Below are 26612 nucleotides of genomic sequence, written 5' to 3'. Positions count from 1 at the left end.
GACCCAGATGATAGTGCATTTGTCAGGTGGACTTACGTCACTCGGAGATCTGAGGCAGCCGGCACCTTTGCCAACAAAAAACCTGCTTCTCTCAGCAGATGCTACATCAGTACTAGGGAGGTTTGCACCACAACTGTGCCAACCCAGTTACTGTGACACATTCGTAAGTGTGGCATGACAAGACCTTAGAGTCTTTATACCCTCCGAGCTCTAACATGAATTTTGCTCATGGAGCAGAGGGATATTTTTCCATTACTTTCATTCAAACATACTCATATCTTTGGCTTTTGGTTACTCCTATCTATTTTCTGATCTGTTCTGATAAAAGCCTATTAGTAAAGATATTATACAGAAACTTCAGGTCCAATTTGCAGAAATATCTGGAGTCATAAATAAACAATGGAGTTCATGAAATCTGATCCATTAAAAATACAATCTTGTGACCTGTTTCTGGCTCTGGCAGATGGCTTCTCCTAAGAAAAGCTGTTGAAATTCTGAGCATTCACATCTGAACTCCACTCCAAACTTAATTTAAACTTCAGCTTTAATAAATCTGGATCATTACCTCATCCTTACTTTTAACTACTAATAGCAAGTAACTTTATGGATTGCTACACCTGACAAATTATTAAATATTTCAGCTATTTTCTAAGTGAAATGAAATCTACATGCATTTCTTTAGTCCCCATCTCCTTTCAGAGAAATGAATGTATCTCCCTGTACTGGTCTTACTTTATTTAAATAACCTGATAACTCATCCTTTCTCATCTTCTCCGGATTCAGAATAAATCAGTACCGTCTCTTAGTCTACTCTTTCCTAAGGAATACAGTCCTCGCAGATCTAATCTTTTTGAATAACTCAAATCCTGAAGTCTTTGAATCATTCCAGTTTTGTAATATTTTTCTGTAATAAGAAAACCAGGATGCAGGCACTACCTCCCCTAATTCACATTCTGACATCTGTATTGGCGCAGGAAAGCCTGCAGTATTGTATTTGGACTAGATAGTTCACAGACATGCAAGTATTTCACTTCCAAAGTTACAGAATTGTTGATCTTTTTTAAGAAATTATTGTTCACTGAAACACTAAGTTAAGAAAAAATCCTGAAGGGAAAGGAATGAAAATAAATTATTTCTCCAAAGAAGATAATTACATAGCTAAACATTATCTATGGAGAGAAAGAAAATCCTAAGAATCAATGGGGCTTGTCAGAGTTACTTTAATGTTCCCAATTTTTTACAAACACTAACCTACAATTTCCTGACATCTTAAATTATACGTTTCTGAGAAGAGTACAGTTTGGCTACAGTGTGTCATACATACAAAGTCCTTGCTGACTGAACAGAAGGACATTTTTGATGCTATTATGACAGGCTGGAAAAATCCTTACAAAATACGTCCTCTAAAAAAATAAATCCCAAAGTTAACTTCCTGGTCTACGGACAGTACTCGGTGCAATCTCAGCTGAGATTCAAACTAAGTTCCCAGCATCCGTTATTAACTCCACCAGAAAGGCCTGAATAATCGGTAAACCAAAGGAAGAACAGGGGAAAATCTTGCGGATCCCAGAGGCCTGCAAGAGATCCGACTGCAATCCAAGAGGATGGAAAATAACCAACCCAAATATTTTGACCAGAATCAAGTATTAATACTTCTGCACCTTCCAGAAAGAAATATGATTAAATGGAGTTTAAAACCAAATATTAGAGAAGGAAAATAGATTTCAAGCTATTATGCAAACCAGACATTTTCTATGCAAATTCAAGCACTGAACTTCTATAATCTGAATTTTAAAACATAAGTTGATGTCTTGATTGTAAATGGTGTTTTTTCTTTCTGAATGTCATGCTAAATTACTGTGTGCATATGCAGGGTGCGTGGGTGGAAGGGATTGGCACAAAGACGAATTCATTCTTGTAAAAAAAGGTTTTTATAAGGGCATGGTTAAGAATAAGAACATAGCACTTCCAATAAAAATGGAACTAACCACTGTTTGTAAACACATCAATATGCAAATGAAGAAGCATTACTCGTTAAGTACTGACAATATTTGATTCAGCCCATGCATATACCAGTAAACTGGTCTTGCTGGCCTCAGTCTCATCCTTCTTATCTCTCTACGTGGTTCTATTCTCCCCAGGGGGATACCAGGGTGCCTCTCACGTCAATACGGACAATCTTCAGATTGGTCTTCTCAACACAACTCCGCTAGTAATTCCTACATGTATTCCACTATTAAAGTGCAACTTAGACATACTGATCAAAATGCTTGGCATCTATAATTCCCATTTTGCTTCATCAACCAGCGTAGCACAACAGCTGTTAAAAGCCTTTTATATTTAAAACACTACTCTAGACCTACTGTATATTTTCAGTTTACACATCTGCGATGCGGAATAATGAGAGGTAGATGGAAAGTCACAATGCACTTCTAAATACAGCAAGCTCTACGGGAACCAGTCTTAATATATGCAGCCATAGCTTTCTCTCATTATTACAAAGTAGCCGTTTGTCTGTATATCTGAAAATTAGAAATGCTGAGCTTGTGGGTCTAATCAGGCAAGGCAGTGAGTAAGCCCAAAGTCTACTAACTTCAATAAGATGTAGAAGTTCCCCACTCCTGGTATTTTTGGACTAATACAGCAGAATTTAGCTTGTACAAACTGGTGCAGCTCTGCTGTGCCACTGACACTTTGCTAATTTACATGAGTTGAGCCTTTCTTAGTCTAGTGAATGTGGGAAGTGCTTAAATAAATAAGAAAGCCTATTTCATGCTGCATCTGTATCTTGGAAGATGGTTATGTGGTTAAGTGTACAAAAGAACAACAGAGCTGTGCAACCAAAAAAATTGATGAACAAATTTCTCATAATATTTATGCAACAACATCTCAGCATACAAATTAATCTCTAGTTTGCATTTCAATTGTCAGGCTAAGATGAAGATATCTCAGCATGAAATCTATTTGTAAGAGATAACAATATTATTGTTCTGTAGTGCATATAATTTGATGAATGCCTTTTTCTGGAACAGTTTTTAACTCTTCATCCCATAAGAATATGCACTAAAACCTGTCCCCTGTAACAGTCATATACCTTTCTGCAGAAAGATGCCAAAATAGTATAATAATCTAACAATGGTATAATATATTATAATAATGGAGAGTATGGAGGACTGCGTTAACATTTGCTGACCTTTTCAGGTTTATTGAAACCACATTATTTCAGTTTCCTTGAGATAATGGCACTTTGGATCAACATGTGTGTTCGATCTCAACGGTTATTTATAATTTCCTATTGAAAGTACATAAAAATTTAGTCTTGCTAAGTTTTGTCTCCTTTCATACCAACAGTCTTCCAATAATTGAATTGAGAACACTTGCTGTCCAACAGCATCTGTAAAGAATAGTGCTCTATATGCACCAGTTTAACACCTTCTTGTATGCTCCACCATAAATTGCTCTGAATTTCTTTTTAATATAGCATTATTTTCTGTGGTCACATTACAGGATTAGGAATCAGGAATTTTATTTCCAATTCTATTACTAGCCATCTTGGATAAAACAACCAAAAATGACTGAGTAAAATATTCTGACACTATCAGAACTATTTACAGAAGCCTTAGTATATAATACTAGTTTAAAAACATTTTGTTGCTTCAAATCGGCAGTGACTTTTGACAAACACAAGGCTCTACAGGTAAGAACAAAGTAAAAAACTCTTGGAAGTGAGATTAACAGAAATCAGATCAGTTTCACTTTTCTGAGCGGAAAATGGAGCAGGTTAAAGTTATCAAGGCCAAAAATGCTAACCTTTCAGATCCGCATGCTTTCAATAGGCAAGACTTACTGCTTCTAACAAAGAAGAATAAAACTTGGATGGGTCAGAAGCCAATAACGGTTTGGAACTTACCCAATTTGAAGTCTTATGAGTAAAAATCTGGTATCTCGACTTAGACTCTATTTGTCACCCAAACGCAATAGAGAGTGAATCAGCAGGCAGTCATCGTTTTCTGTCTGCTCCACACACTAATCAAGCTGCCCCATTCTGCTGTAGTGACAGCCCATCATTAAGGCATTAGAAACCTAAGCATCTGAACGAAGCCTTTTCTTAGGACTGTGGTCAGATTCGGAATTGTACTAGTCTGCCTCTATCAAAAAGAGGAAGCCACTGACGGCATGCTTTCTCGTGTGTACATGGTGAACGAGCAATGGGATGCTGACACACACAACTCAATCCCGCTATTCCAAGAGTGCGCTCTTTTCAGTTTTCTGTGTCTGCAGGCAGACATTAAAAATGGATCACTTCTTCCTGTAATAGTTGTCTTGACCAAGCCTAGAAAAGATCCTTTGCTACTTCTTTCCTCAAAGCTGAGACAGTAAAATATTTTGCCATAAAGTGCTGTTTCTGCTCAGACTGCCAAGCAGTAGTACTTTGGACAATTCCACCAGAATTCAGTTTCACAAACACCCAAGCTGCAGCAGTCTGAAAAAAGCTCTGCAGCAAACAACAGGCCAGCTGTGACCCACAGGCAGGTCTAACATGTCACTACCCCAAGAAATACGTGCAAGCTGGTGGTCCCAGAGGAGTGCTGAGAGCCCTTCCTTGCATACTGAATTGTGGATCAACTCCCATTGTTAGGATTAGCCAGCACTCGTGTAGGAGTTGGAAGAGATTGAAGGCTGTGATAAATACTTTGATATTTTACATTTAAAGGCAAGAAGAAACCATCTCTACTGATTTACAAAAGGGTGAAATAGCTGAATGAACAAGTCTGCCTATGACCTTGAATGGGGCAGACAGGTGGTTTCAAATGATTACCTGAATTAAATACAGACATTTTACAGAGATGTTTCTCTGATAACCAGATAAATGATTACACGGGGAAATTTCATCCTGCCAGAAACCCAATGACCTCTCCAGTTTCTACTTGCAGTAATATCAGCATGTACATAATGATACATTTTGCTTAGAATCTGCTAGTTAAAAGTCCTAAGAATTTCATATGGAAGTAAGTGTCCTTTTTTGGACTAACGATAGAAATAGGGGAATGAGCTTGAAAGTTATTAAAGATCCACCTAATTATCAACATAGATTAACTGGTGAAGTGTGTTCTCCTTGATGTAAGAACTGCAATAACAGCAACAGAACAAAACCAGCCAAGAACTGAGCTTTGAAACTCTCCAACAGTCTTTTACACCTTAACCTTTTGTACAAAGCACCTTAGCATATCGTTTCCAAACAACATTTTGGTTTAAAATTTGACTGCATTTCATAGAGGACAAATATTTTAAATAATTAAAAATTAAATAGAAGATTTAATTTAGGATTAAAACTTTGTCTTTTATGCAAAAATTCTTTCCCTACAGTTATATTTCATTTGGCCTGATCCTTTTCCCTCCCCAGTCCTTTTCTTTGATCAATAAACCAATGCTAGTTGAACGTAAATAAAAATCAGGGTCATTAAATTAGGAAGGCAGACTCACCAAATTCAAACACGTACACTGAGTATTTTCTTTCCATCAAATTGTGTTCAGCTTTATAGCTAAATCAAGGCTGAAAGCTTAAGCAGTAAGGTATCTACATTAGGTAGATAAAGAGAACTTTTTTTTTAATCTTAAATATTTTTAAAGTATAGATTACGACACTACAACTACTATTCTGCCATTCAAAATTATAAAGGAACTTAAGTGACAACAATATAACCTGCCACAAAACCATACATTTCCTGACTTGAAACTTTTCATACTTGCATGAAAACAGTTTATCTAACAGATATCAGCTTCAGTAAAGCAAAACACTACTTGTTTTATAAATGGCCACTGCAAAAAATGTATTCAGCTCACATTATGTTCTATCAATATTCATTGTTGTTTCCACAAAAGCTGTAAGAAAATAAACATTGGCTTCGAGTTTCATTACCACTTCCCAAATTTGAACCAAAGTCTACTTACCTACATCTTGAATAAGCCTAAAAATTTTAGGATAGTATCTGACTTTTGCTTTGATATGAGGCTTCATCCAGACCAAACAGTAAGAAATTGAATGGATTAAAACTACGTGAACCAGGATAAACATGCAAACAAAAATGTTTGCATAGACTCCCTCTTCAGTGGCACTGCAAACATGCACATAACCGAAGGCTGAGTTTCTTGGGAGATGGGCATGAAACTTTTCATAACACGGTATCACTTTGCTCTCTCATCTGTATTTCTAGTGCACTTGAGTGCAAGCACACCGATCAACATCAGCTACAATTGAGAGCAGGGGTACATTTTGAAGAGTTAAAAATAAATCATTGTAATGAAATAAAAATATAGAAGTATATGAACTCAACTGAGAAGTAAAAGATAGTAGATCATATTTTAATTAAAACTATTTAAAATTCAAGCTTTCAAGAACTATGTGTATTTCTCCCTGGGTTTCAATGACACTATCTGGGTTGTTTTAAAAGTTTTCTTCTTTTGAAAATTGCAAGGTGCAGCTGCACTTTTTAATTGTACTTGTCTCACTCTTATATGCTGAAGGGATAGCTAAAATCCCTCACGAGTAATTCTGCTATCCAAGGTTAAGCTCAGATGCTCTTGTATAGTGATATTTCTATCTGTTTTTTTCTTACCTCTCCTCTTCCTTTCTTCTTTGCTTTAGATCCCAGTCGGTTTTAACCCTATGATTAAACTGTCATTAGTGAGCAATTTCTACAATGTTAAAACTACGTTTTTTTAAAACCTCAGTTTTCAAATGTGAGAACATCAAAACATACGTGGCTTTTTTCCTCTGTGACTTCACAGGAGTGTATAATAATTATAATGTTCCACATTTTAAAATTAATAACTAGATTTGAACAAAAGTTGCAAAGGTAAAAATGCCATCAGAGGGCAAACCTCTAACAATGCCACTCAGAAGTTTCTGCCCACATATTCGGCCTAGGTTTGGAGACTAAAGATGAATGAGGAAAGTACTATAAGGAAATGGTTATGTATTATGTGGTATAATTCTAGAAAATTACTGACACCTGTAATTACTTAACTAGAAACAACCAAATTTTAGCATTAGAATATCAAGATATTCTTACATAAATTATTTTATGCAAATGAAATAATAATCTGTGAGAACATAACCCATTTAAATCAACGTCAAAGATATCACATTTAGGTAAAAACACATAGCAGAAATGTGTCATTAAAATCACAAGTGATGAATCTAGATCAGAGTTGTAAGTGCCGCTTGGCGTTTAAACTGAATGTTCACACAGGGCAGTGAGACTTTATGGTACATTAGAAACTCACAGCAGAAGTAACAAAAAGCAGACACATCCTTTCATCATCAACTCCCAAACAAAAAAGTATGAGTAATTTGAACAGCGAGTACTGAAGGTAGCAGCAAGCATTCAATCGCTGTACATGCCAGACTGATAACTATCATAGCTCCAGTGTACCTGAACGCTTCCCAAACAAGTAACAGTTTGCTGCTTTTTCATTCTGTAACAAAAGTAAAAATTGGGGTGGGGTGGTGGGGAGGTAAATGACCTTTTCACAGACATTAGCAAGCTGAAGGAAGGAAACTTTGTTTTCCGTCAGGAAAGTCACAAGAAATCACTTAAGCACAGTTCTTTCTGTTCACATCAATGAACCTGAAACGTATGCTCAAGGTCTTACTTTTGATAGTGACCCAAGTCCCTGTTCATTCGTTCATCCTGCTTCTGCTCCAGAAAACCAGACTAAGGTTCTGTTCAAAGTCAGGGGCTATGACTCTGTCTATGCACAGTGCTGAGTATGAGAAATAAAACCCTCTAGACAGAAATACGACGACAGCTACAAGAGACATGCAGCCAGCGAGAAGGCTGTGCAAGTTGATACCTATCTTCTCAGGAAGTTCACATGACAGCTAGACTTGCGCATAGTGACTGTAAAAAAAAATAAATTAATAGGACCGGTGTCTGACTGTTTTGGAGAACAATATGAATCATCTTTGCACAAGTTAATAGTGCTGGTGTGCCCCCTAGGCACACTGAAGACATGATGGTCCTATTTTACTCCCGAAAGCACAAAATCTTCCAGTTTAGAAAGCTCCTGGAAGGTTCCCAGATCTTTCTTTTACATCATGTTATTGGGACTTGCTGATGGCTTCTCTACGCTTGATCACTTCTCTAGGCCAGACAGAAATAAGGGCCCTGAATCTTGCCCTGTTTTCCTTCAGGATGTTGTATGTCAGCAGGGCACTAATGACAGATGAAACTTTTCTTTTGCTCTTTGTAGGCTCTGAAATACCACCCCCCATTCCAGTTACAGGAGCCAGAAAAGGGTGAGGGTATTTCAGTGTGACCTCCCCCCATAGCACATCTACACCAAGGAACATAAAGAAGCTGACCCTCTTAATAACAGGACTACGACTCCCAAAGTTCCTTAAATACATAAACTAACAGCAACTATTATTCTGCAGAAGTCACTTCGTATAATGACAGAATTAGGAAAAAAATGCATGTGCTTTTTTTCTGACAGGTCTCAAGTTGTTTATTTGTAGATGCACTGAAGTTGTCCAAATAAAACAGCAAAATGATCCACATAAAACACCTTAGGTGCTATGCATAAACAACACTTATCGTAAGGAATTTTAAAAAAACCCAAACAAAAGTAATAAAGAGATAAGACAGGAAGGTCTTTTTTTTCTTTTTTTGGTATATAATTTTACTTCCAGATCTAGTTCTTTAACAAAGGTTATATTAGATATATTTTTCCTTTGTATGTTGTGTAATCAAACTGGTTTAAACATCTCCAATAATGAAGACGTTGCTACTATTATTATAAAGCCATACAAAAGTAGGTGAGCAGCTGTAGCCTAATAAACACACAGCTGAACAAAGGAAACTGCTGACAAGCTGCAATCTTGTTTTAATGTAAATTCTCATGTGTTCACATCATATTTTAATTGTACACAACAATAAATAAGCTTCTGTCACTAGCAGTTTCTCATAAATGGGCTAATGCTAATTATCCCTCTATTTTGAACCACGTGGTTTTAGTGAAAAGATCAATGTCAGGAAAATAACACAAAAATAATGAGCTTTGCAAGCCATTTGAGTGGCAGAAAATATTATAGCTTTCTTTATTTGATTTTTCTAGTTTTATATAAAAGCCTTGACAACTCTCTCATAAGACATCTCAATATTCCAAGCATTAGATCTAGCAATATATAAATTACGTTAGAAATATATAACCTGTTTCCCTAAATTTTTCATCAGGATTGTTGTACTGGTGAACTGAAAGCCAAAATGTGCAACTCCAGCACCATCGCTGAATTTAAGGTCTGGTCTTTCTTACATCTGGAAATATGTAATTAAATATGGGCAACAGGTTTGCCTTCTATTCTGTCTTTTGTTCTACAGCCGGCACTAGGAAACGTTTGTTTGGTCTGAAATCATATGTACTAGTCTGAAAAAGTTATTTTAACTCTTACTAATGATAAGATACAGCATCTAAAAGAATGATTGTCCAGGGAATGATTAAGAAGAAAGGGCCCTTCAAGCCACTCAAGTGCTACAAACTTGCTTCTTTTCATTTTTACTCCTTTTTTGTCTGATTAATCCTTCTAGTTACCCGTCTTAAGCTTCAAGTCAAAATCAAGACTGTACTGAGTACTGCATAAACATACAGTTTGAGACACAGAAGTGATGCTTGCATTCTATGGTGGCCCCTAGACCACATAATACATAACTTTTTATACTGCAAGCATGGCATCAGGTCTGGCTGGAGCACAGTCCCTGCTCTGTGGAGGAACCCGCATCCTTTGCACACCACGTGGGTTAGTGTGTTTGCACCAGCTGCCTTGCAGAGCAATAGGGTTGATGGAAGACTGGGCGGGGGGGGGGGGAGTGCAGAGACTACCACATCTATAGCTGCTTTATTAGTGCGGTACTAGGAGTTAGCCAGCTGTTTCAGCTACCTTGGTGGATTTTCTGTTTAAAACATAAACGCTCTTTTTGCTTGCTTTTAAACAAGTGGCTGGGTAACAACGTTTGCAGCTCACATGATGTTAGCATGATACCGCTAAGTATGATATTATTGAATCTTTTGGATAAGAGTTCAAGTAAGGTTTCCAGAACTTCTCTATTTTCACTAATCATGTCATTGTGGCTAGAAAATGTCTCTAGAAGACCTCAACTAATTATGACACTATAATACAAGGTGGCTTTGGTTCCCCTCCTCTCTCCCTACAGTCTTCTTGAACACACACAACTTCACTGGAGCACAGACCCTGCCATGGACATTATAATACAGGAGTCCAGCTCTGATCCATCTTCTTTGCAGAAGAGTGGGAGACGCACCCCTGTCCATCACAGGGAAGAAGAACAGAAAGGTACAAGAGAAGTGAGGCTGCAAGATGAACCCCTGTAAGTTGGGTGGGGAGCTGGATCAAAGCAGCGCTATAGAGGGGACAGGCTGTACAGAGCGGGACACAGGATTCATATCACACTAAAGTCAATATGTCCAGTAGTTGCAAAATCTAATGTGTTTCTTATTGTTTGGGAACTACATTCAGAGCTGCAATGCTGCCATGATACCGAGATAGCATTCATCACTGCTTTATATTTCTCACCTTTAATCATTTCAAGACATCATTAACTTTTCTTTCTCACATACACGTATTCATCAATAGTCAATGCTGCTCCTTTCATATTCCAATCCACATCCTGCCACTGCCCCCTGCATCTTGCCTTACTCCCAGATGTCCTAGAGTCATTAAATCACTGTCAGAGCAATTACATTTGCATTCTACTTTCTCATCCAAGTTCAACTAAAAGTATCATCATTTCTTGAACGTATTTCTTGAATGAATCAGTTCTTGAAGTATTCTACAAGGTATTAGTCAAGAATTGAATACAACAATCTTGGCAGATTGACGTATGGCTGCTATTATTTTCTAGTAGAGATGGACAAATTTGGCGTGCCTCATTTCAGAACCATTTGAACTTTGTGGGTCAAAGTCTTGATTACATCATTACTAGGTCCATCTCCCATTTACGTTTGTTAAAAGGGGAGTGAGGAAAAAGACACATATACAAGCTTTAAAAACCAAAAACCTACCAGTGCTAGCTTTGCTATTAGGAAGACTATTAGGCTTCCCATTTAGTTTAGTCTCATATCACAGCACCCTAGTTCACTATATTTCATTTTCTTGAAATGTACAAGTGAAGGAACTTAAACTCAAACAGAATTTAAATTATTAAACCAAAACAATTAGTATACGATAGAATTTCTGCTCTCCAGTCAATTCTTTGCTCTCTTCTTTTAATCCTTTTGTAAGAGAAATACATTGGTTGTTTTTTTTTCTAGGACTTGAAGTACCTAATGGTTTGGGATGCTAAACCAGAGAAACTTTTTGTAGGCCTGATATTCAGGAGTAAGTAATTAGTACTTTCAGGAAATTAGATAACCTTTAGAATCTCTGCAAATAAATTTGGAAAATTAAGGTATTTCAAACCCTAGCAATTTTAGAAACTTTTAGGCATTATGTAGATGGAAATACTAAAAAAATAAGAGAAATTACAATTTAATGAGAAAATTTTAAAGAATTACAGAACAGTATAAGATCCTAATAGGTGTGCACACACAAGCACGCAGCAGTATGCTAATGTAATTATGTACTCTTGAGATCATAAATAGTTATGCAAAATTAAGTATGAAGCTGCAAGAAGGGGAAGAGAATCTTGTTGAAACCTGCAGTGGTCAAAGTGTAAGATGAAAGTAGGCATTGTAACATTCTTGCTCCTCGGGATTTCAACATCAATTCCCACAAAGCTTTCAGCTTCATTTAAAAGAAAAAAAAAGTTAAGTTTCAAGAAAAATCAGGAGCACCTGGTTGAGGAGAGAGGAATCAAAAACTTATAACTAGAGGTGGAAATGTAGAATAAAAAAGGAAATGTAGAATAAAAAAAACGTCGAGAAAAGGATCCTAACAAATATAATGGTGAAGGCAATACAGAGACTAGAAAAGTCTATAAAATCATTCATTATTAAATAACATCACCTTCAAAATGTAATATATATTCCACCTTGGACCTACAATTACATGAATAAATTGCATGAGCATCTCTCTGATGTCATCAGAGCTCCTCAGTGGAGCAACAGTCCACTCGAGCAATCCTGAGGGCATATTATTTAAATCTTTCAATGACAGCTGTAATTTGCTTTTCAGCAATAAGCATTTTCCTCACCAAGCTAAAAGAAATATTGCTATATTAGCAGAGTCAGAGCCACACATATCTGACTGATATATGGAGCACAAATTACTCTTAGCCATCTTATAGTTATAGACTTTGAAAATAAATATTGTGTGCCATTATGTGAATATACCCCCACTTATATTGCAAATACATAAACTGTACTAATGGTTTAAAATGACAAAAGGGGGCCCTGATCTTTATAAACAATGAGTTCTTTTATGCTTTATGTAAACCTGTTATTTTATTGAGTATACTAAAAATTACCTTTTATAGTATTTAAATACTACTAGGACTTTGAAGAAAAGCAGCAGTATGAGGATGTGTTAATATACTCATTTCTATGGGAATTATTCCAATTGCAAAAGATTAATTTGTTTTTGAATTTTAACCCTAATCTGCTTTGTCTAGACTTTTGCTCTAACGAAAATAACAGCTACTCACTGAGGAGTCTTTGTTAAAATTTTAGGGCTGACTACATGCTGCTTTACCAGCAAGCCCTGCAGAGCTTTTCTGCTCCGGCACTCAGGGCCAGCAGCACTGGGCCCAGGCTCCCCTGGGAAATTCTGCTTTTATATCTCTCCAAGCCCACCACAGAGAAAACCTCTGCTGGGGGACAGGTAGAGAACGCCAAGCCAGCACTTCTCTGGAAACAACGGCATCTTGCATGAAAAGCCACAAAAGAGGCATTCAGTTAGAATGAGCACAAGGTATTCTGCCTTGATTATGTCTTCTTTTTTCAGTGGCGAAATGGGACTATAGTAAATTGTAGTTACAAATAATGTAATTTGTTTAAATTATTAGTCTCCTGGACCCCACTGTTTAGTATACATACCTCGCATCACCTATATATACCTCACATCATATAAACATGGCAGATTTTTATATACATATTTTGTTTAGCACAGGTACGGGCAGGTTTTGATACCAACTATCTTCTTCTGATGCAATGCTAATATGCAATAAGTCTATTCGTAACAATTACCAAGGATTTACAGCATAAAGATCAGATTTTCATCCACATAGCACAGTATTATGCACTATGGAACATACCATTTTGATGTTTCAACATATATTGGGGTTATGCTCTACAACAGTTCTCTTACAATTAAGTAAACCAGTATATTTCCTTAAAAATGAACTTTAAGTCATTGGAGTTATTGAAATGAACTTTAAGTCATTGGTGTGGCCAGCAGGTCGAGGGAGGTCATCCTCAGCCTCTACTCTGCCTTGGTGAGGCCACATCTGGAGTACTGTGTCCAGTTCTGGGCTCCCCGGCTCAAGAAGGACAGGGAACTGCTGGATAGGGTGCAGCAGAGAGCTACCAAGATGATTAGGGGACTGGAACACCTCTCTTATGAAGAAAGGCTGAGGGATTTGGGTCTCTTCAATCTGGAAAAAAGACGGCTGAGGGGGGATCTTAACAACACTTATAAATACTTAAAGGGTGGGTGTCAGGAGGATGGGGCCAGGCTCTTTTCAGTGGTGCCCGGGGACAGGACAAGAGGTAATGGGCACAAACTTGAGCACAGGAAGTTCCACCTAAACATGAGGAGGAACTTCTTTACCCTGAGGGTGGCAGAGCACTGGAACAGGCTGCCCAGAGAGGTGGTGGAGTCTCCAACTCTGGAGACATTCAAAACCCGCCTGGACGCATTTTCCTGTGCAATCTGCTCTAGGTGACCCTGCTCTGGCAGGGGGGTTGGACTAGATGATCTCCAGAGGTCCCTTCCAACCCTATGATTCTATACTATAAAATTACATGCATCTGTTGATCCATTTCTAAATGACCGTTTCATATTACTGGAAGAAGTACTTTTTTATTGATATTAAAGGATTTAGGCAATCATCTGCTTTTGATAAGACTAAGGATCGCGTGTCAACTTCATTGCTCTTAAAATTCCCCCTGACAGGTCTAAAAAAGCAAGCTGTGTAAGCAGAGCAGAGCTGGTAAACAAATTATCAGATATTCTTATGCTGCATCATATGAACTCATCAACTAGGCATTGCATCCCAGATAAAGCATCTGCTATCTGAAATTTAGGACAGTAATTCACAGCCCATAGAACACTGCATCACCACAAATTAAATTTGTTATAAATTTATAATGATGTTCGTATAAAAACATTACATTTTAATAGTTTAAAGAAGTGACAGCACTGGGCACTTTATAAATGTTTAACTAGTAGACTCTTCATAATTTAAAATGTGGAGGTTTCATCACTGAAGATGCTGGATTGAATCAGTGTTTGAACTTGGGGGGGGGTCAGTTACTGTAGAAATCTACTGAAAGTCTAACCTCAATGCACACAAATGCTATTTTTAAACATAACCTTGTTTCAGAACATTTACGTAAAACATGGACTCATCTGAAATTGTGCAGCACCATGTTCATAATGCCCAGATATGGTTATCATTCCCAGGGATTAGTATGTAAGCATGGGCCCCCTGTTGGGGAACTTGAAAAATATGCACTTACTGTTAACAAATACGTCAACCAACCATTAGGTGCATGAGATATCCAGGGGAAAAAACTTTAACTGTTTTGTTTTCTTTCATTGCATGTTTGTTCTGACGGATGCTTATAAAATAATTTTCATCTTTGATCTTTCCAACCGTCTCCAACTCCTTAAGCACTGCCCTCCTTTTGCTTTATATGGTCATATTGCTTGGTCTCATTAGCACGACCAGCATACTTTTGTTGTATCTATGTCATATTTTTACTCATAATTTCCATCTGACAAACAACCCATATGAGAAATTCCCTATCAGCCTATATGTGTCCTTTGCCTAATTCATGTGCCTCAGAGTCCCACATCCTCAGAGTTTGATGGCCAAAGACTGTCTCCCTCTACAATACCACCCTGTAATCACTCCAGCTATATTCCCTGTTTATCTGCATCCACACACTGGCTATTAAATCAAGCTCTGTGTAACCTGCAGATTCACTCATGGCAAGTTTTTTGAGAACACCAGCTTCTCAACAGTGCTCTAGCCTTATAAGATGAAGAGGGTAAGGACCTAGAGAAAGTGAAACACAGCTGACGTTTGTCAGATCCCATATTAAAGTGCAGAACTTGAAATATATTTTAAAAAATCAATAGATAGAAACATTGGCAAGGAAAATAAGGCAGCACTGAGAATCAACAAAGAGGATATGTCAAGACTTTTTACTCTGGCTGTCAAGTATTAGGCGATTTAGAAGTCAAAGGAAGGGCCAATTCCCTCCCAGTAGGGAATCCAATTCCTACATTAGATTTTCTCCTGGTACACAGTTGCTAAAATTTTACTTACATGCTGAAATGTAACAGACTATTTCACCCCCAGTAAACTTGTCAGCAAGAAGACTGAGTTTAAGAGAATAGATGAAATAAGAAAGGGAGGTTTTGTTGAAGGGTTTGCAATATGAGTTTGTAAAAAGTCACAGTAAACCTGGTTTCTATGCATACCTGTATCTCGTCTTCAACATGGGCAAACAAAATCTTTCAAAGCTCTTTTAGTTGCTGGTAATGGCCTCACATGAAGATTAGATGAAGACTAAGGATTTTTAAATACTCCTGTGACCATAAGAGCTTATATTTGGAATAAAATGAAGATACTTTCGTTTTAATAATCAGGAGCAACTAGATAAAATCCCTTTCCTGCTTGCACAGAACTGAACACTGCCTGAGGATCTGTTTTACCCAGGATGGTCATCTTTGCGATAAATTACTTCCTATTTGGGAGAGTCACTTTCAGGCAACTCCTTGAGCTAATTTTGAATACAGGAAACAAGGTGGATTGTTCTTTGGAGCAAGAAATGACTCTTTACTGTGCTTGCATTGAACTTACCACAATGAGGTCCTGGTCTACAGGCACTAATGCAATTCAGTTATAATAACAATGAAAGCAGCAACTACTGCTCATACACTCCCACTAACGCTACAGACCCCAGAAATATGTGCAACCTGGTATTGACATTCAAGCTGAGAAAATATTTTTAATAATTTAATCCTATTCAATGGGTGTCAGTTGATCCTCTTAGAAAAATGTTGTTGATATTTCCTACTCCTTATCCGAGGACCATGAAATATTTTGCAAACATTAAAAATCACAGTATCTTATGAGGGTAGGTGACTAATATTAAACATAAAGCTGCTAGGACAAAGCAGAGAGCAGCAAAAGTAGGAGCCATCCAGCTGTATATTAGAAAGTTGTCAGCATCAAAACAAACGCTGAGGAAAAATTAAGGAAAACTATTAAAATAACCCTCTGTTTGAACTTTGGGGTTGGGAGTGGGAGAACTCAATACATGATTTGCTAGCAAAGCAGGTGTTTGTCTATGTGGTGGAAATACCAGATGAAGGATAGTGTGCTCTCTTTGATACAGAGAAAGTACTTCACAGTTACAGTAAAAACACTGACAGCAAATTAGTCATTGCAGAGGTGTGAATATAAAAAAAAAAAAGCACCTCTAGATTAAGATAACCCTGGATATTCCAGACACATCACTCACCAGCTACAAAAAGGTGGGACCTAAATCACATCAAAAGTTAGAAGTCTCAGTAAGTATTTCCCTAACCAAAATTTTCCAAGCTATACAAACTCCTGTATAACCCCCCAAATGGCAAGCTAATTGCATAAAAAATTCCTCACCATGTGACTTCACGTATCACTACTTAATGTTTTGATTTTACCACAGCTTATACGAAGCCTTGTATTTTTAATAGAATAAACTCGTGGAGTCCAGTGATCAGCTGAACAAAAAATAATTTCAGCTTAGATCCAATTGAAATAAAAGGCTAATTCTCACAGCTGTTAAGAATTTCTTGACGCTCTGAGTTAAGTATGCCCCAAGTCACATACAAAAATAAAATACCCTGTGTTTACTGTTATACATACACAGGGATACAAACTATACACATAAAGTGAATTAGAGCAAGTGTAGTCAGAGAAGTACAAAATTCACCCAGCAGAAGAGGATGCTGATGCAGCGAGAAATAAGTGATCCCATAAGCCTGGACAATCTTATTGAGATTTAAATATTTGCCTTTTCTGTAAGAAGAAATAAGCAGAGCATTCTTGTACCATCTAGTGCTTTAGATCAAGGAATAGCAAAGTTTTCTGCAATCTGGTATCAGCCACAGACCTTCTGGACAGGATCAAAAGTGACAAGACAGGTGAAGATAAGAATTCCAGGGACTGCATCAGTGACTGAGACTTACCCATGGACACTTGTTCTGTTTAATTTCCTAAGACAGAAGGATAAGTACTGGAAAGAAAACTCATCAGTATATAACTTTAGAATGCTACACTTAACAATTTTGGTCAACTGAAAAAAGGATCTTGTAAAATTCAAAGAGGTAAATGAAAAGAAACGCTGATCAGAAACAGAAAAGGCCTATTAAAATTCTTTAAATGCTCTAACCAAGTGCGTAAATCTAAATACCAAAATATTCTTCCCTCTCCTCCCTCCAGTAGAAACCATAGGATGCAAATGTCAAAAAAAGAGAAGGCCAAGGACAGTGCTAACATATTGTACTACTTCTCAGCATCCTGAAAACACTCCATGAGTTACACAAAGTATAAATGAATTTAGCCCTTCACAAGCTACATAAGCCAGGCACACTGGTCATAAACATGCACATGCCTCTAAAGCGAAACAGTATCTAACCATTTCAGATAAAAAATGAAAATCTTTTTCAGACCTATGCAGTGAAAATTTGTGTCCTGGATTTCAATACACAGGATGTAATTAGTCAAATTAAAATTAACTATGTATACTACTATAAAGAATGCCATGGGATCTCAAATGATAATCACATACTGGATATGTGTCTGGATACGTGTATATATGTGCATACATATATACATATGTGTATTTGATATGTGTATATATCCAATCGCATATTGGATATATATCTCACATCTGAATATCCTAAGTATTGCTAGACATACAAATAACATTTTCATACAGTACTTTAAAAAAGTGCTTTTTGGAAAGCTGTGTTATTCTTAATATCAAGTAAATAATTATAAAATAAATAATTGATATTTTAGGACTTGGTATTGTTTGTAGAATGTCTGAGAATAAATTAGGATATTCTTAAATTTTGGCTATGCAAAAATCACACTTTCATTGACTAAATGTTTTCCTTCTTAGCGCTACTGAAAATGCTTTACTAAGCTTAAAAAAATCTTCCATTGGGGTTTAATGATTAAAGTACAGTATTTCATTTCCATGAGAATTTGGTAGAGCCCATAGAACATGACAAACTGAACACAAAGTTCAGAACACAGCTTAAGTAAGGTTTTTAAAAAAATCCAAATTACTCAGATGAAATAGTCAATATTGGCTCAATTCTCTGTTCAGTAAATCACAAAATACAGCAAAGGGGCTGTGCCACAAGAGAACTATGTTCACCAAATGCTGAATTCCTTTAATTTACACTACACTGGCTCTATTTAAATAATTGTTTAATTGTTGCTTAAACTGTATTAAAAGTAGTTGTGATTAGCTGCATTCACCGAGTAATCTAAACCAATTTTTTTTAACTCTGCTGTAAACTCAATATATTGCTTCTTGACCAAAGGGAAGGGCCTGGCCCAGCAATTACGACTCACAAATATCCCTGCCGACTGCTAATATTCATCAGGGACGCTGTAACGTTTTTTTTTTTTAAAAAGGATTTTCATTAGATTGTATTTCAGTCAAAACTTATGCAAAATCAAAAAACTATACTTGAAAGCTTACTTTGTGACTAGATTGAAACCCAGAAGTAGAGGAAGTGGAGGAGAGGCATCTTTGGGGCAATTCACCTGCAGGGAATGGAAATGCCATGGCAGAAGGCTGCCAAGCAACAGTGGGTGCTGGAGGCCTCCCCATCTCTCATCTCTGGCGACTCTCTCCAATTTTGTTAAAACCCTAAAAGAAACGCCTGACCGAGTGTGCGAACAGAAGGAGCTTCCCTGCACGGCGGGAAGGGTGGAAAGGCATTATCCTTCCCATGTATTTGCTTCAAAGCATTTTGAGAAACCTGTCTTGTTTATGATCTATATATATTGTATCTTAATGTTGATTAGCTTTTTCTCCTTGGTGGGATCTTAAGTTATTTGTGTCTAATTCCTACCCAAGTACGTTACTCTATTAGACTGATGCCAACAAAAGGTGGTCTATAAAGAAGGGGTGCAGGCTTGGTAACAACTAGAAAATACGAGACTAACACTAATGAAGGACAGATATTGTTCATATAAGAGTCATCCAGATTTTCAAAAGATATGTAATTTAAGGAAAACATATGTAACAACAAATGCATTTATAGTGAGTACACCTATACGTGTCAGCAACCCACAAGTGAGGATTGTATTTACAATCTAACAAGCATCACTGTTATAAAATTATTCCTTAGAGCAGTGGAATATTATGGATTACCTTAGTAATTAATGAAATTAATTAAAGGCATACATAAAAGATTCACGTTAGGAGAAAGATGCATAAGATGCATTTCTCCAGCTAACTGAGCCTATTTGAGAGCACTGTGCTCTCTCGGCAGGAGATACACCAACAGGTTCCCGCAGCTTTCTAAGACTTTGGGAAAGCAGACTCTGCTGAGAATTGCCGCACAAGCACCTCCTTGTGGCAATGAAGCCGTAAAAAGGATGCTATCTGAAACTCTCTTGGGATTTTGTTTCACCTTCTTTGATGGAAGCTCCCTGCAGATGTACTTGCAGGAATCTACTGAGGAGCAAATCTCCAGCAAGACGTTCAACTTAGAGGGGGATTGCAGAATTGCTACCCTAAATCAAACACTTGTGCTATCTGTACTGTATATCTCTTCAAGCTCTAAATGTCTTTCCCCCACAATGCATGATCAGTGACTAATATAATGAGGACCTAATCTGGGAACTATCACAGTAAAAATATATGCATATATTTCAATATACAAACACCCAACTTTCAATTCAAAAGATGTGAACTCAGCACATCTCTGTATAAAACTCAGGATGACAAAGTTACTAATCTACGTGACAGAAATACTTAGGGACACATGACTTGAATGATATTTTAGAGATACTGATCAGTGGTTCCTGAGGCTTTGGTTCGCTGGAAACAGGCTAGTAAATCTGCCTGCAGGCATACAGTGATGTCGTAGCTGTAGCCCAGACTGGCAAGGAGAGCAAATTAGTGTTCAACAGTCCTGCAGTGAAATTAATGAAAAGTTATGGACCTTTTTCACAGCTCAAGTATTGTCATTCTAGCCTTAACATCCTTACTATACAGCCTAATACAAGTTGAGAAATCTTTATGTGTATCCCCCACAGGTTATCTGACATGCAGATGACATCCTAAATGTCTTAGCTGCTCACAAATAAGGGATGAACAACTTTTTGACAGTTAAGATACGCAAATTAGTGAAAATGAGGTTCTAGAAAGATGATCAGAAGAAAAAAAAAGGTACGATTTAGGTAGAATTCAAGTATACTTTCTGACAAGTACTTAAGGTAAAAGTCACAGAACAAAAGTTCACTCTTCACAGTGAGTGCAGAATTGCCTATTAAAGCCTGATGTTTATCCATTTTTCTCAGAGGTATTTTTCCTTATTACTAGATGAAATAAAAAGTATTCTCTTGTTTTGAAAGCTGAAACATTTTATTTGTCAGTACCCAGCTGTAATCCCACGGTGATTATGTGTCTGGTGGAGATATTGGCTAGTTCTATAAAAATTCTGGTGATAATCACTTGCCTTTACGTTACATACTAGATGGTAAATTGAGACGGCAGGTAGATTTTTTTCCTCTGGGGAAAAAAAGAAATGAAAAACTTCTCAGTAAAGCAGGCAAAAAATGAACTATTTGCTTCCAAAATGAAAATTTCTTCCACTCACAAAGAAATACTTTAATCTAGATGATTTACTGGGCTGTAATAAGATACACTATATCTTCACAGAAGAGATGAAGTGATACGATAGTGATTTCCATAAAGGGTGGCAGAAGAGGCTCCAAGAATCAAAGAATGGGAAAAGATCACTCCCCTGACGTCACTGATCAGTTACACAAATGGTGCTAAAAAAGATGAAGAATATTTGAATAGCAGTATTGTCTAACCCAAGATGAAGCAACCAGAACAAGAGAGTTAGTAAAAGGCCTGAAGGAGGAGAAAACCCAAAACCACCAAACCCTGTTTCTTTGATTCAGTAATTTTATTCTCTTTCCGTCCATTGAATCAATGTCAGTAAGATGAACATTCTTGAAAAAGAGTGGTTAACCTGGGCCTGACAGAGCCAAAAGATTTGAAAGCTAAGAGGTGATTATAAAATACCAAAACAAAACAAAAGAAGACAGTCAATGCTGCCTCTTTAAAGCTTTTAGATGATCCTTACCTACCCAGTTACAAAAGTTAGCTCAAAGCATATTTTTTCTGGTTTTCACTCCTAATGGTTTCTTTTTACAGCAAAACAAAGCCTGCAAAAAGGGCTGTTCATGGCAATTCCATTAATAAGTCTGTACGAAGACATTTTTCCCCCCCTGTCTGGCCTATATCTTTATTTCTGTTTAATAAATGAATACCAAAAAAATTGCAGGGCAAAAAACAGTGAAGAAAGTGTTGCAAGAAGACTATATTGCCCTGCAGTCAATTTTCTGGTCAAAGTTTACAATGAAAAATGACTACTAAAAAAACAAGAACAAAACCAAAAAACCTCAAAACAAACCTCCAACTTTGTCCAAAACCCCTGCTCCAACCACTGGAGATAAAACTTAATGAATGAATACTATTACTAAAACAACACATAGATATAAGTTTCCATTTCATCAAGGTAAGGTCATCTTGTATGTCAATACATTCTGTGACATGCTTTAAATCGAAGACTGAAATTGAGACACGTGTCTCCATTGGCTCACTGGCATCATATGAAACACCTGGACAAAGATTAACTAGACATACAGCTATGCCTTTTCTTTATTTCCAGAAATACACTCTATAAAGGCAGCTATAGCATAAACACTTAATGATCCCTCTATTAAAATATTGCTCAGATATTAAAAAAAAAAAAGACAACACAAGAAAAACACTGCTCTAGGCTTCAACATTCAGCATGAACCGCTGATGTGGGCTGAATCCTTCTTAAATAGATATGATTATATTTCAATGTCTTTTATGATTATGACAATTTTGACAAGATAATCATCTCCTCTGAATAGGACTTTTTAAGGTTTAGAGAAATAATGTAAGATTTATTAAATAATCTGTCAAATTATCTATGAACCCTGCTTTCAAAAGAAATCCTATGATCTCATTAAAATAAATACAGAAAATCTATGCCTGATATTATAAATAACAAGTACCAGTATCACTGGTATACAAAGGAGAGATCTAAAAGGACAGGAACTTGCAAGATTCAAAAGCTGATAGCATAGCTTTGTTCTCTTAAGATAATCAACAGAAGTTTCTGTGTTAAATATGCTGCATGCTAGGTCAACTTTTGAACGGTGGTCTTCAAAATGGAGGGAAAGGAAACAAGTCTGTAGCTACGTTAAAATCAAATAATCTAAATATGTATATTGCAGGCTTATTTCTCTTTCCTTCCTCCATACTTTGTTGCCTCTTTTCTCTTATTGCTTTCGGGGAAAAGCAAAAACCAATTCTACACAGCACAATGATTACACAGAAAGGGAAGCACAAGGACAAGCAAAAATCAATAGTAAGTGTCTTTAAAACAAATCTTTGCTAGAATTCTCTTTTCAGGAAGAGCAGGAGAAAATAAAGGAGTGAAACCTGAGATGATGTCAAGAATGAGAGAAATTATGAATTTTAAACATCATTTCAATTTCAGTTTTATATTTTCATGCTTCTTTTAGGGAAGGATAGGACTGAGCAAAACTAGAAAGAAGTGTATGGTGTTTACTTTCCTGTGATGTAAATACAGCTGGCAGGAGAAAGAGGACAGGAACATCTCTGAAAGCTCCACAAAAAGGGTTGCTTCTCCTTAACTCTGTAAGTAGGAAGACTCCCGCCGCCATTGATGATGGTCTTACCCTAGTAGCCCAGCACTGCACTGGCAAAATTCAAGTGTCTTCTGCCTCTTACCCTGGGTAAATTACCCTCTTTTAATTGAAAACTGCTCTTGGAGAGTAAAGGGTGAATTAATCAAGCAATGCAAGGTGACAATGCAGGCAAAGCTTCTTATCAAGACACTTCAAGATAAAAAACATACTATTATCTGAGAGAATGTTACATCTACAGAAGGTTTTCCACCTAAGCTACTTGAAAGACATGACACTGCTGTGATGTCACCATATCAGAGCATGATAGAATTGAAACTCCTACCCGTCAATACCATCACGAGAATAAGCCCCTGCACGATTCCCACTGATTGGCATTCTACATTACAACCACTTCATCAGAAGTGGTCCCTATCACTCGGTGAGAATGAGGAGCCAACAGCCTACGCACAAACCTATTTCAAGTACAAAATGTCATTTTATTTACCACTGCGTTTCTGAACGGCTATTTAATGCTACAAGGTTAGTTCGTTCAGAAGGCATTGTTCCAATACTTCCTAAAGCTGAAGTACTAAACAAATCCATAAATAACATGAGTTATTTAAAGAGCTGAATGGTTAACAGCAGTAGGAGAAATCCAACAATCAGTTTGTAAGAGGTTTTAAGTGTAGAAGACTACCTTCTCCAGCGAAGTTAACTGAAATTCAAAGACATGAATTTTAACTTCATAAATTTTGTTTTCAATATTTTTTATACACTTTTTTACTTTAAGATTGAAAAAACCAGCCAAAAATTATGCAATGATATAACAGAAACACATGGACTTTTAAAATATTTAAAATCTGACTCACCAGTCTCTTTATAATTCTCAACAAAAGCTTCAGTTGTCGTGTATCTTTTTTGGACTTCAGTACTTCAGCAAAGCTGTCCATGTTTTCCGGAGACATGCTCTCCTGACTGTTCCCTCCATACAGCTGAACCAACAATGATAAGCACTGTGAGGCACTCTCAAATATTTCAGCATCTTCACTGGGAAGCTAAAAACGAACAAAAAATGAACAAACAAAAATCAAATTCCAATTTCAGAAAAATTGTGTATCACTGGGGATCTGGAAGGGTACTAACATTTGCATTGTGCCAGGAAAGAAAAATGTCTAGTTGAATGACTCCAAAATTCCATTAATCTAAGCTTAACAAAGTGATGAAAATATAATTAAAATATATCTGTTTTTAAGCAGCAGTATAACAACATCTCCACTATGATTTTATCAAATAGCCTATCTATAGCGGCACCATAGAAGTACTGAAAATGTTGCTCCCAACTCTGTTATTTTCAGACAGTATCTTTTGCTTTAAATAGAAGTAGTAATAGCAGAAAGTATCATTGCAGCCATGACGTCTAATCTTCTACACAATGCACACCATAAAACTTTATTTAATTATTTCTAAATCAAGTCTATGGCTTCTGGTTGAGGTAGAGTACAGGCTATCTAACTATTTAATAGATTTTAAGTTTTCACAATAGGAGGTACGCTTTGCAGATTTTAAACATTTTCCTGAATTCAAGCTTTTCTGCACTCCTTTGAAGACCAGAGCAGGCCCTAGCAATAGGATGGAAAAACTCTTTCCTGGGAAACAAAATAATGGAAAAGATATGGGGGCATGGCTAATAATCATCTTTAAATGAGCTTCAGGTAGTATGAGACCACTATCAAAATGATTTATATCTTTCTTGAAAGTACAATCTGGATATAACAAGTAGAGATATTAAATTAGGCTTGTATTTTGCACTGTTGGAATGACAACAGGAATGCAATGCCTAGTTTTGGAGCACACATTACACAAAAGCTAGTGAAAAAATCATAGAGGTTTCTTGGGAACAGGCAAGAGGACGACAGCTTGGAAAACATAACAGCAAAGGACTGAAGGAATTCAGCATCTATAGCTTATAAAAGGGAGGGTTGAAGGGCACTTAATCATATTCTTTTGGTTACATGTGAGAAAAATCAGGTGGAGAATCGGCTAATTCCTTTACCTGAAAAAGGACTGGTAAAGAGACAACGGCTCAAATCTTTATCTAAAGCAATTCAGATTATAAGGGAGATAATACTTTGATTGATTGATTGATTGATTGATTTAATAAGAGCAATTAACCACTGAAACAACTTCCTTAGAACAGAGAGATATAAATTGCCTGTGATGGAGATTATCACAATAATAATTTTTTTTCCTAAAACAAAATAACAGAAGTCTTTACTACAATGAGGAATTGATTTAGGAAAGTCCAATGTCTTGTGTTATATAAAATCCTAGACTAAATGATTACAATAGCCTTTTCTGTCCTTACTGTCTATGAGCTGAACAAAATAAGCTATAGAAGTGTAAAAACACCTCATCACTCCTACTCAGTTTTTTAATTCCAAAAATACTATTTAAATACAAAGAGGCTAGGTTAAAGTACAGTTAACAGACTATCCCTACTGACAATAAAAAGGCAACAATTTATATAATCTGTCCAACCATTTATATAATACGCCTAACCATTTCAATAATGATAATTTAATCTGCAGTGTGAACTTCCCAAGCTTTTTCATTTTAAGGAAAACCCATACAGTTACTCTAAAGCAATCTGGGAACATATCATCAGACATATACTCCTTAAATATTCAAGAAGCAATTCCCCAGGGATCTGCATGCAAATACAATCCTGTTTTCCATTAGCTTCATAGAGCTGGCTGTTTAAAACATACTGAACTGAGATGTAAGCTCTGAATACATAGCCCCAAGACATATCACATTCTATTTGACCTAATGCTATGCAAGTGACAGGACCACAGCAGTTATTTCTTCCACAGTTTTGCTGTACGGTTTTCCTTCATTCCAAACTAAATGCCACCTATTTGATTGTTTTCTTTTCAACACCCAGAATTATCTAATAACATCATCAACATAAATAGCAAGGCTAAAAAGGAGGAAAAGCTACAAATAGTAACAAGTTTTATAGCTTTATTTATATCTTCAATCCCTATCAAGTAAAAAAAAAAATTCCACTGATCTCACTGGGGGCTTTGATCGACTTGTATTTCCTTCACTGAAAAAATAAAATGCTGTCAGATAAAGGAAGGAAAAATTAAACTACTTTAACGTATCTCTCTCATCCCTTTTAAAAGCAGCACTCTAACTTACGGTTTCTTACTAGATCAGTGTAGACAGGTTTATCAACCACTCCCTGAAGAAAACCACAGTACAAGAACTATATTCAGTTCTCAAGTGTTGTTTGTGGGCTAACCAAAAATAAAAGAGCAGTGAACATTTGGACAGATACACCCTTGCCCTGGAGGACTAGCCAGTGGAGGCTAGATTCCTGGGCTCCATAAGCACAAAATTCCACGTGTAATCAGTAATCACAACAGC

General features: G+C 36.7%; 1 protein-coding gene across 10 annotated transcripts in view; it reads right to left on the bottom strand.

Annotated features, from left to right (window-relative positions):
- ULK4 (unc-51 like kinase 4) overlaps positions 1–26612 on the bottom strand; it is a 255213-nt gene that overhangs the window by 34328 nt on the left and 194273 nt on the right. For all 10 annotated transcript variants that reach the window (XM_054190816.1, XM_054190817.1, XM_054190813.1 and 7 more), the window contains one exon: positions 24050–24235. In XM_054190816.1, the coding sequence (XP_054046791.1) occupies positions 24050–24235 (186 nt within the window). The remainder of the gene's footprint in view (positions 1–24049; positions 24236–26612) is intronic.

The sequence above is a fragment of the Rissa tridactyla genome, chromosome 2, assembly GCF_028500815.1.
Source record: "Rissa tridactyla isolate bRisTri1 chromosome 2, bRisTri1.patW.cur.20221130, whole genome shotgun sequence".
Lineage (NCBI taxonomy): Eukaryota > Metazoa > Chordata > Aves > Charadriiformes > Laridae > Rissa > Rissa tridactyla.
This window is presented reverse-complemented; position numbering and strand designations above follow the sequence as displayed.